The sequence below is a fragment of the Micromys minutus genome (assembly GCF_963924665.1).
Source record: "Micromys minutus genome assembly, chromosome: 9".
NCBI lineage: Eukaryota > Metazoa > Chordata > Mammalia > Rodentia > Muridae > Micromys > Micromys minutus.
The window spans coordinates 37,530,481-37,542,654 of record NC_137978.1 but is presented as its reverse complement, the minus strand read 5'-3'; the positions used below and the strand labels follow the sequence as shown (position 1 = coordinate 37,542,654).

General features: G+C 41.2%; 1 protein-coding gene across 1 annotated transcript in view; it reads left to right on the top strand.

Moving 5' to 3' along the window:
* The window catches only part of ZMPSTE24 (zinc metallopeptidase STE24), a 34,384-nt gene that overhangs the window by 18,126 nt on the left and 4,084 nt on the right, over nucleotides 1-12,174 (top strand). Inside the window, exons 7-9 of the mRNA XM_080921613.1 lie at nucleotides 3,742-3,926; nucleotides 8,194-8,298; nucleotides 10,163-10,306. Of these exons, the coding sequence (XP_080777739.1) occupies nucleotides 3,742-3,926; nucleotides 8,194-8,298; nucleotides 10,163-10,306 (434 nt within the window). The remainder of the gene's footprint in view (nucleotides 1-3,741; nucleotides 3,927-8,193; nucleotides 8,299-10,162; nucleotides 10,307-12,174) is intronic.

Genomic DNA, 12,174 nt, shown 5'->3' with positions numbered 1-12,174 from the left:
CTGCCTTTTGTCTTGGAGAGTTAAGCCACCTATTGGTTTTCATAAGACTTAAGTTTTATGGAAGCCTGCCAAATTAAAAGGATAACAGTGGGTGTATGTCAGAATTTCTGTTTAAAATAAATAGAAAAGATTCTGTCTCAGCAACTTACTAGTTATGGGATCTTAAATCACTTCTTCCCTCTACCTTTCATCAGTGCTTCCTCTGAATGATAGTTCAGAGCTTTGTGGCCTGCATTGTCTTCTTGAGAGGTTCAGTTCTGTATGACAGAAGCTGCCACACATAGGGCATAAGCATGAACCTGGCTGTGCTCCAGTAAGACTACATGCAAATAAGCAGCACCTTGGATTTGATTTGAAGCCATAGTTTGCTGGTGCTACTAAACTGTCACCACTGAGAATCAATTAATTGCAAAGTGAAAGGAGAACAAAGATGGCTGTCACTAAAATGAGCAGCTACAAGAGTAATCTGTCAGGCCTCTGTAAGTCAGGGTGAAGAATTTGGGTTTTGTTGATGTTTGAGGCAGTCACAAGTAGCCAAAGCTGACCTCAGAATTGCTCTACCATTAAGGCTGGCCATGGACTCCTGACTTTACTCTCACTACTTCCTTCCTGCTGGAATTACAGATGTGAGCTGTTGCACACAGCCAGGAGAATGCATTATAGGGCAAGGCAAGTATGGAAGCAGTAAGAGCAGCAAGAGGTCTGTTTGGGCAGTCTAGGTTAGATGGGGTGGGGCTGGGGTTGTTGTTTGTTTTCTTTTGTTTTAGACTAGAGCAATAGCAGATGAAAAACAAAGAATGTTGATGCCACTTGCTAATAGATCACATACAGGGAAATGAGGAAGAGACGATTGAAGATAGCTAACAGCCTGGGTTTGATGTGGACAGTCATAAATGGCAGCTTGTTGAGAGGGAACAGTTGGAAGAAGAGTAGATTCATAAGGAACTAAGAGTTCTCATGTCTGTGTTAGGATTGACACAGTTAACTTTAAACAGCATTTTAATCATAGCTCTGTAAGAGCTAGCGAATGAAGCAGAGGAATATCTTATTAATAACTACAGAATCTACAGACAGTTGTTTACCAACCTTAAGAAACGGACTTTTAGATGGGTTGCTGTGAGTTCGTTCAGGATCATAGGGTGGAGCCATGCAGTGTCCTGTATTCAAGGCTTATCTCACTTAACCTCATTGGTAGACAGCTTGCCTTCCAGCGTAAAGACCTGAATTTCATCTCCAGAATCCATATAAAAATGTCTTCTGTACTCAGTGGTACTCCCTGAGCTGGGGAGGCAGAGGCCAGAGGATCCTTGGGGCACACTGGCCAATCAATCTAGCTTAATTGATGAGCTCCTGGCTAATAAGAAGCCCTATCTCAAAGGAAGTGGATGGCATTGTGAGGATAACACCTAGATTGTTCTGTGGTCTTCACGTGTACACATATACATGTGTGCACATATGTGCACCTAACACACACAAACATATAAATACTTTTTTTTTAAGTAGTGGGAGCTAGAGAGATAGTTTAGTGGTTAAGAGCATTTGTTGCTCTTTCAGAGGACCTAAATTCAGTTCCCAGCATCCATGTGGTGACTAACAACTCTAACTCTAGTACTGGGGAATTTGTCATCCTCTTCTGGCCTTGTAGGCACCAGACACACACATAGTGCACACCCATACATATAAATAAATCTAAAAATAATTTAAATATGTGTTTTATTTTGTTTGTTTGGGGGGAGGTGTTTGTATTGTTTTTAGTAAAACCCTAACATCCCTGCCACTGGCAGCGGCAGAATGAATTCTTGACTGCTTTGCTACTTTGTGTGACTCTGACTATTCAGAATTACCGGGGCTATATCACCAGCCAAGCTGGTGAATGGGGTTAGTTGCCAGGAGTTACCGAGGAAGCAAATACCTGCCTTTTAAGTTTTCCAAACAGGAAGTAGTCTCATAAGATCTTCACTGTGTGAAATTTCCTGAGCTCTGAAAGGAGATTCAGTAATGGAGAGAAAAGACATAAAAATATAAGCACTAGCCCCCTGAGGATCCTTTGCCTTCTTTTGGCTTCTACAGCACTCACACGTGTATGCATACACATTCATAAAAACTTTTAACTCTTATAAAACAACAAATAATGGGTGGAGGGTGAGCCAATAAATAGAGGTACTTGCCACCACCATGTTCTCATGAGGACTGCTCTGAACCCTCAACTTACATGATAGGAAGAGAGAACCGATTCCTGCGGGTTGTCCTCTGATCTCCATGAGCCAAGGTACATGGACACATACACACAAAAATAAATAATCTAGCCTGGAGAATTGGTTCAGCAGTTAGGAGTACTTGCCTTGAAATCGTGGTGAGTAGAGTTTTGATCTGGGTACCTCCCTAGTGGGTAGGAAGTCCCACAAACACCTGTATCTGCATCTCCAAGGGCTCTGATACCGTCATCTGGTCTCTGACCTCCCCTAGCCCCACCCCAGCAAAACACACACACACATTAATAATTAAAATTTTTAATTTCTTATAAAATACAGAGAGGTTGAAATCTATCTCAGTGCTTCTCCACATTGTTGGAAACCCCTCATATAGTAACTGGTTTTGCATTACACACAGGACGGCTTCCCAGGTTTGTGGGAAGGGACTGCAAGGTGGCTAACAGAACATATGAAAGCCCCTAACCAACGTTCTGAGTGGCAGCTTACAGGTGCATATGAACTGGGCTTGTCCATGTTCATAGTACTGACTGCACTGAGCAGCAGCTCCATATCACCTCAAAGCGATCCTACAGGAAGCTGCTTAAAGTGAGATTCCACAGATCTTAGATGGGGATAGAAGTCCAAGCAGACCAAGGTCTGTCTTAAGATTAGGAGGAACTAAGGTGGTCTTGTATGAAAGAGGGAATCACAACTTGTGAGTTTCTTTTCTTTTAAAAGGTTTTTATGGTTGTTTTATCCTTTATATTTATTTACTTTTATTTTATGTAAATGAATGTTTTTTTCAAATGGATGTTTGTGTACCACATGTGTGCTTGATGCTCTTGGAGGTCAGAAGAGGGCATTGGATCCCTGGATCCATTAGAACTGGAGTTATAGTTGGTTGAGTCACCATGTGGCTGCTGGTAATTGGCCCATTCTCATACTGTGCAATGAATAACACTTGGACATTGGAGAAATACATAAAATAGGTAATATCAACCACAGTTCAGGAACTCTCAGCTTCTCTTGAAAGTGTAGCAATGTTGTCTTCCGGTCTTAACAGAGCTCTTTCTGATAATAGGTGTTTTCTTTTTTAAAAAGAAAACTGGGAACAGAGACAAACAAAATCCATACTTCTGGGTCCCTGTGAACTACATTTCCTTACTTTGTTATTTTTTTCTCATAGACTTGGGTTTATACCTTTCTGTGTACATGCACATCTTTTAATAATATGATAACCTTATAATGCGTGACATTTTGTATTCTTCACTATACTTTGGTGAGATTTTTCTCTTGCTAAATCCCATGAGTATGTATATAAATACTTTTTTCTGGCTGCTTAAAGTTCTTTTCCATAGCTTTGCCACAATTTAATCATTTCACACTATTGTGTATTTTACACACCAGAGAATGTAAGTGGAGCAGGGTGACAGCCACTCCATTGCTGCTGATTTATATTAATAGTCTTTCAATGTTAATACCCTTCCCACTAGTTCAAAGGACCCCTGGTGTTTTAACTCTGTTCCCTGCTTTGGACTGTCTTCCATAGGATCTAAGCGCTCCTCCCACAGCAATGCTTACTTTTATGGCTTCTTCAAGAACAAGAGAATAGTTCTATTTGACACTCTGCTAGAAGAGTATTCTGTACTAAACAAAGACAACCAGGAGGAGCCGGGCCTGGAACCCCACAATGAAGGTGAAGGGGACAGTGAAGAAGTAAAAGCTAAAGTGAAAGTGAGTTCTTTCTTCCTCAAAGCCTTTTTCTTAGTGTTTATTCAGTTTCTTTGATAGATCATAATAAGACGAGTTTCCACACTGTAAGTGAACTTCACAGAGACCACCAAGTACAAATACTACAACTCTTAAAGTTCTGCTATTTGTGAGAAATGTCTGTCGTTACCACATTTAAACTACCTTACAAGCTTTCATAAGATGTACATATTAAAACTGAAAGATCTTATTTTAAAAAATATTATATAATATCTGTGTTTGTGTTTGTGTGTGTGTGTGCGTGCACCATGGTAAAAATGGAAACCATAAGGACAACTTGTAGGAGTTGATTTTCTCCGACCACTGTTAGTCCTGGGGATTATACTCAGCTAGTCAGGATTGATGATGATTGTCGAGTATCCACCAGGGAAGACTACTCAGTGTGATTACCCAAGGTAGCCTTTCTTAGGTTGAACTTTTAAGCACAAAAACTATACCTGGGTTGACATGCTCCAGTTAACAAGAGCAGTTAGTCAGAAGTGGAAGTACAGAAGCAAAAAAGCAAGGGTAGTACATTTGGCGACTTCCCACAACTGTGGACTTCGGTCGATCAGGCCTTTGTTTTCATCTTTTTGGCAAGTGGTGCTATGTGCTGAGTTTTATGAAGGCAGTTGTGTTGAGGTCTGGGGGCCTGTGACCTTTACCCAATGAACCATCTCATTGACCTATATTCCTTTTATGTTTATGATCAAATTTTCTGTAGACAAAATAAGGAGATGAGCATTTAGTTTTTAGTATAACTGAGACATACCAGTTACTAGGCTTTCCTGGCTTTACTTTGGCAGTGGACAGAGTTAAGAGCCGGTCCTGTCATTTAGTCAATGATGATTCTTGGGTACATCATGTAATTGAATCAGTTTTATTTGTTTTTAACACTTATGAAATACATTCTTTCTACTGAACTGCTTTGCTTGGCATTAAAAATACAGAAGTAATCAGGGGAAGGTGGTGCATGACTTTAATTTAATCCCAGTACTCAGTAGGTAGAGACGAGTGATTGGAGGTGGTCTACAAAGAAAGTGCCAGGGCTGTCAAAAGTGTACAAAAGTGGGGCGTGGGAATGTGGCTCTGTTGGTAAAGTGCTTGCCTAGCATGTACAAGGTACAAGTCGTGATGGCTCACACCTCTAATCCCAGCACTCGGGAGAGTACTGGAGCTAGAAGAGAAGTCTAATTATTTTTTAGATTTATTTATTATTTTATGTATTTGAGTACACTGTCTCTTTCTTCAGACACACCAGAATCGGATCCCAGATGGTTGTGAGCCCCCATGTGGTTGCTGGGAATTGAACTCATGACCTCTGGAAGAGCAGTCAGTGCTCTTAACTACTGGACTATCTATCACTCCAAGAAGTGTAATGTTTATGAACTTACAGTGTGAAGGGGGAATGGTTGGACAAACGTCCTTCACTCTCACACTGGGAAGCTGTGGATAAAGATATCGGGGAGTATAAGAGAAGCCATGTCTTTCTTTTTCCCTGGGCTGGTGAGATAGCCCAATGGGTCTTTACCAACAAGTCTGGAGACCTGAGTTTAATGCTGGGATTACAGCACAGTCCATATAAGACATTTTGGTTTCTCAGCTTCCTTTTCTTTTTCTCTGAAGTAAAGATGCTCCAGTTGTTGCCAGTACAGTATTGTTAAGGACCATGTGAGGCAAGGTATGAGTGTTATGAGAAGAAGTGTGCTATGTACATGTACAGGTTTTTTCCTTGTGACATTAATGTGGAAGGAAAAGAACATCCAGTTCTAACAGTCTTCTATGAGTCATCCAGCCTCCTTTTGGTGGCAGATGATCCATGTTTCTCTTTGCACGTTGAGGCTTTGAGTGTGACTGCCATGCTGTGTGTCATCTGTCTCCCATCACCATGCTGGGACGTGAGCACAGTGAAGTCACACGTGCAAGGCAGATGCTCTCCCACATATTCTTAACCCGCTGTGCTCCTGCTAATCTACCATGTCTTTGGTTTGGACGTTTTGTTTTGACTTTTGTTTTTTGTTTGGTTTTGTTTTTGTGTTTTTGTTTTGTAACAGAGTGTCTACATGTAGCCCTATGTTCTAGAGCAGGCTGGCCTCCAGCTCACACAAATTCATCTGCCTCTCGGCTTCTACCTATCCAGTGCCATCATGCCAAGCCTCTGTTCTCGTTGTTGTTGTTGTTGTTTGTTTGTTTGTTTGTTTTCTCTGTTCTCTGTAGCCCTGGCTGTCCTGGAACCCACTATGTAGACCAGGCTGTCCTCAAACTTAGAGATCCTCTTGCCTCTGCTGTCTGAGTGCTGAGATTAAAGGTGTGCCCCACCACTGCCTGGCTGATGAGGGATTCTTTTGGTCATGTCTCCCTATTCTGTATTCTGAATCTGATAAACCCATTATACAGATCTTTATGGCACTAATGCTGCTCTGTGTTGTTGTGCTCTCACTTGTTCTGACATTTTCTAAAGTATTTGGTGATTGTTATTATAATCTGTCACTAATTTAAAAACGAAACAAACCAACAGCAAAACAGAACTCTTCTATGTGTATAGGTGTTTGGCCTGCATATGTGTATGTGTGCCAGATGCGTGCCTGGTGCCTGAGAATGCCAGAGGATGGTATCAGATGCTCTGGAACTGGAATTATAGACAACTGTAAGCTGCCATGAAGCTGCTGGGAAGTAAACCCCAGTCCTCTAGAAGATCAGCCATATCTCCAGTCCACTGTACTGACCTTACTCTTGAGGGACCCTGAGGGCTTAGACCACAGGCCTTGTGTGAAGATGCGCATCCTCTGTATTCCCTGGGCTGCGACATTTTTTTCTATCTTATTTCAGAGATATTACTTGAATGTTTAGTTTCTTTTCTTAAAATAATGTTTAGATATTATTTTATTGTGTGATGTCGGAAGGGGGGTGCTCGTGTGCCTTTAGCACACATGTGGCAGTCAAAGGATGACTTTTAGGAACTGATTCTCTCCTACCATATGAGTCCTGAGGATCAGGCTCAAGTCATTGGCCTTGGTAGCAGGCACCTTTATCTGTTGAGCCAATGTTTCATAATTCATCTTTCTACATTTGCTGTATGCATACGTATTGTAAGGCTTGGCACAAGCACCTTTACTTACTGAGCCATTTCTCTATCTTTCAGGTCTTATTCTAGCTACTTCCTCTTTCTCTCCAGATTTAGAGGTGCTTGGTGCGTTCCCTGTGCCTTTTGAAATTTCAGCAATGCAAATCTGTTTCCTCGCCATATTCTCCACTACTACCCTGTGACTCAGTTTTGTCTGTTTAATTTGCTACCATCTGTCCCTCTGCTTTCCTTACCCCCACCATACCCACCCACTGTCCTGAACCCCAGGTTGCTGTTTTCACCCTTTCTGTTTCTCCTGTGTTCCTTGCCTTATCATTTGAATCAATTTTTATTACTCTTTTTTCTCATGGTGCTGGGAATTAAAACCAGAGCTTTGTACACATTAGGCAAGTGCTCAGCCCTCAGACTCTGTGTCCCTAGCCCTGAGGCTCTATTTTTAAAGAGCTGTTCCTGGCATGTTTTTGAGTCCTGAGTGAGAAGTGCATATTTGTATACATTTGCAAAATAGGAAAGGTATGAAATAATCAAGCTGCCAGATGATGGTGGTACACACCTTTAATCTCCACACTCCAAAGGCAGAGGCAGGTGGCTCTCTGGTCTACAGAGTGACTTCTAGGAAAGCCAGAGATACATACAGAAACTCTGTCTCAAAACACCAAAATAAATAAACTAATAAATAACTAGAATAGTCAAGTCACTGTTACCTACCATATACAATCGACTGCTCCTAACACTGCACTGTGCTTCCTGTCAGTGTTTCCAATGAATGTGCGCATAACTGTTACTGAACAGTTTCTATGTCCACATGAGCAGTTTCTACGTCCACACAAACTTTGAGGATGAGGTTCCTAATGGGTTTAGGATGTGGCTACCAAGTGGTTTCATTATGACTTGTTTAACCCTTACCTTATTGATAAAGATTTATGCTTTTTCCAATTTTTTTTCTTAATCTAAATTAGTCTAAGGTGTTAAACTCAATGAAGTTGGAGCCTGTCTTGTTTATATTTCTGTTGTTGGGCCATAACAAAATATCTCACATGGAGTGACTGCTCGGTTCTATATTAAAGTCTAGTTGTTTAATCAGATTGGTCAAGGCTAAAGATATAAATGAATTAAAGTTTGTTAATCGGTTTTCTTTCTTTTTTTTTTTTTTTTTCTTTGATTCAGAATAAGAAACAAGGATGTAAAAATGAGGAGGTACTGGCTGTACTTGGCCATGAACTGGGGCACTGGAAGTTGGGACACACAGTAAAAAATATCATTATTAGTCAGGTAAGTTTGGCATGACAGTTTTGTTTTGTTTTGTTTGAGACAGAGTCTCATGTAGTTCATCCTGGCCTGGTGCTCACTATGTAGCCAAAGATGACCCTCAACTCCCGATCCTCCTACTTTTACCTTCCACCTGTAATCTGAAGCGCTCAGGAGACCCAGGCAGAAAGATCTCAGGTTGATGGGGCTGGGAAGATGGCTTAAGAGTTGAAGGTACTTGCTTAGTAAGTGAATAAAAGTATGAGCAGCCCAAGATATTATATAGTAATGGGTCAAGACAGACCTCAAGGCAGGAATGATGTTACAGGCTTATAATCCAGCATTCAGGAAGCTGAGGCAGGAGGATCACAACTTTTGAGGCCAAGCTACCTGACTTTTCTTTGTGGTTCCCTGAGTGAACTGAGGCAATTCCTTAATTTCTCTTCTTCATTGAATAATAAAGCCTAGTGCTGGCTAAGACTTAAGTGAATAGTCCTGCCAGAGTTTGGAATGTCCCGGGAACACGGTGAGTACATATTAGTGTTCAGTGCTGTTCTATTATTGCTGCCACTCCCACAGCTGCTCAGATATGTGAACCATGAAAGCCAAAGGAGTAAAACTAGATAAGTTGCACATGAAAATGCTTTTTAAAGTTGGTGAGATTGTTCAGCATACAAAGGCACTTGCCACCAAGCCTGACAATATTAGATTGATTCCTGGGACCCATCTGGTAGAACGCAAGAACTGACTCCCACAGGTTTTCCTTCTGACCTCCACAATGCTTGCTTTGGCATACACGCTGCTGCAAAAACACATACACATGCACACAAAAGTAAGCAAAGCATAAGTGTAAAAAAAAATAAACATCTTAACCCACTTTGTAGACCAGGTTGGCCTCAAACTCAGGGTCTGCTGCGCTTTGCCTCTTGAGTGCTGAGATTAAAGATGTGTGCCAGTGCTGCTCCGCTTCTGTGTTTTTATCTACTTTTTAAAAATTTTTAAAGGATCTTTTGTAAAATAAAAATTTTTAAGGATTTTGTTTTTATGATTATTTAGCAAGTATGCCTGTATATGAATATGTGTACTTGAGTGCAGGTGCCCACAGAGGCTGGAGGCATAGGATCCCCTGGAGCTGGAGTTAAAGATGGTTAAAGTGCTGGAACGGAACCCAAGTTCTTTGCAAGAGCAGCCAGTGCTCTTAACTGCTGAGCTCTCTCCAGCCCTAAAACCCTTTTTCTGTGGTGGGCATTTTGTCACTTCAGCTGGTGCTAGCATAGCATGTTATTATATATGTTCTATATAAATGTTAAGATTAAAGGTGTGTGCTTTTAATGCCTCACGAGGCCAGTGTGGGCTACCTAGCAAGACCCTCTAAGTCTTAGTTACGGTTTCTATTGCAGTGACAAAATGCCACAACCAAAGCAACTTGGGAAGTTGTATTCCAGATACAGATATATATAGGTATCTACAGTGGTTCTCAACCTGTGGGTCTTGGCATCTTTGTGGGGTCACATATCAGATGTCCTGCATATCAGATATTTGCATACATATCAGATGTCCTGCATATTTATATTACAACCTATAACAGTAGCAAAAGTAGCAACAAAATAATTATATAATATGGTTGGGGGGGTCACCATAACATGAGGAAGTAAGTATATTAAAAGGTTGCAACATTGAGAGCCTCTAATGCATAGAGGAGTGTTGCTTACTGGCTTACTCCTCATGGCTTGCTTTACCTACTTTTTTGTACAATCCAGGACCACCTGCCAGGGGTGGCAACATCCATAGTGAACTGGGCCCTCCCACATCAGTGTTTACTCAAGAAAATGCACTACAGGCTTGCTTAGCGTCATAGTAACTTTCACTGTTATGCCCTCTCTTCTAGATGAATTCTTTCCTGTGTTTTTTCTTGTTTGCTGTGTTAATTGGTCGAAGGGAACTTTTTGCCGCTTTTGGTTTTTATGACAGCCAACCCACTCTGATCGGACTCTTGATCATCTTTCAGTTTATTTTCTCACCTTACAATGAGGTAATGTATGCTTTTTAAAACTACCATATAATATGTTCTTTGCCTGTTTCAAATCTAGATTCTTTAGGGTAGTGTAAAAATAAATCAATAAAGCTCTGCAGTCTTCTAGTGCCTCGCTGACAGATTGGACAGCATAAAAGTAGCAGAGAAACAAACCTGAGTCTAAGTAAGTAAGTGCTCATAATACTATTAGGAGACAAAAATAGAGAATTGGAGCTTAACAATAAAACTTTGTAGTATGTACCTCAAAGCTGACTATGCCATGAGGTCACCAGTGTGGGTGTGAAAATCTGTGTGTAGAAGGACAAGACAAATCATAACTGAGTAGGTGACAGCTAGACTGGACAGGGTGTGTGACAGTGTTCCTCTGATTGTTCACAGTAACTTTGGCATTCCCTCCAGGATCCACTAAACCAAAAGCAGGCATTTCACTGGTGAGGTGAGGAGCTAGTCAGAAGCAAACCTTGCTTGCACATGTAATAAGACATATTACTGACACTGTTTCAGAGCAGAATCTCATGGCATTTAGTAAGGCTTCCAAATGAAGCCAAGAAATAATATTGATGATCTTGAGGAATCTCCATTCATCCTTGAGACAGGTTCTAGAGAAGTGGTTCCCAGCCTTCCTAATGCTGCGACTCTTTAATGCTGTTCCTTTATATTCTAGTGACCCCCCAACCAGAAAGTGATTTTTGTTACTACTGCATGACTGTAATTTTGCTGCTGTTATGAATTATAAATACCTGAGATGCAGAATATCTGGTATGAGTTTGACCCCGAAAGGGGCCATGATCCACAGGTTGAGAACCACTCCCCTAGAGTAAAGGTTATAAGAGAAGCAGCTGTAAAGTATTGTCCACAGAGCTAATCTAACAGAGCCTGGATTTGTTATTTCTAAATTATCCACATTAAACTATTGGGTTTGGGTTTTAAGATTTATTTTTATTATTTTAAACTATGTGTATGATGTTTGTGTGTGGGTTGTGAATGTGAATGCAGGTGCCAGCAGAGACCAGAGTTGGTGAATTCTCCTAAAGCTGGAGGTATAGGCAGCTATTGGCCACCTGATACAGCTGCTGGGAATCCAGCCTGGGTCCCCTGGAAGAGCAGCACTTACTGTTATCTGCTGAGCCATCTCTCCAGCCCTTAAACCTTAAACTTTTAAACTTTTGATGAATGTATTTATAAAATGTATTATGCAGTTTGCTGCTTAAACATGATCCAGACCTGGGTGATGGTGGTGTACCCTTTAATTCCAGTACTTGGGAGGCAGAGGCAAGTGGATCGCTGAGTTTGAGGCCAGCCTGATCTAGAGTGAGTTTCAAGACAGTCAGGGCCACATAGAGAAACCCTGTCTCAAAAAACATCATCAACAGCAATTTTTTAAAAAATGATACAGAATGATTTTGTCATCTCAGATTCGGTAAGGTCACTGCACATACATAGTGATTGATCCTTGAGCACCCTGCCTTTTTAAAGGTTTTGTTTCTTTAACTAATGTTTTTCTTACCCCTTTGGGCTAATAATATCACTGTGGCTTCCCCATTAGTTCATGTTTAGTTTTCTCTAACTTGGTGCCTTTGCCTAGGAAGTCCGGCAGCCCGGCTCACAGGGGAGCTCCAGCTGAAGGAGAGGAGGGCTGCTGAAGCAGGGAAGAGGGCGCGGCTGAGGGTTGGAGGACAGTGCTCACACTTGCTGTCTGCTTGGGCTGCTCAGAGCACTTTTTTGTTTTGTCTCCTTACTCAGTAGTTGAATTCACTTTACAAATACTAAAGTAAATATGGAGTATTAGAGTGGTTTGGAATGTGTCCACAGAGGTACTAACAACTGATTATTAGGCTTTAGTTGCCTGGGAGATCTGTTTCAGA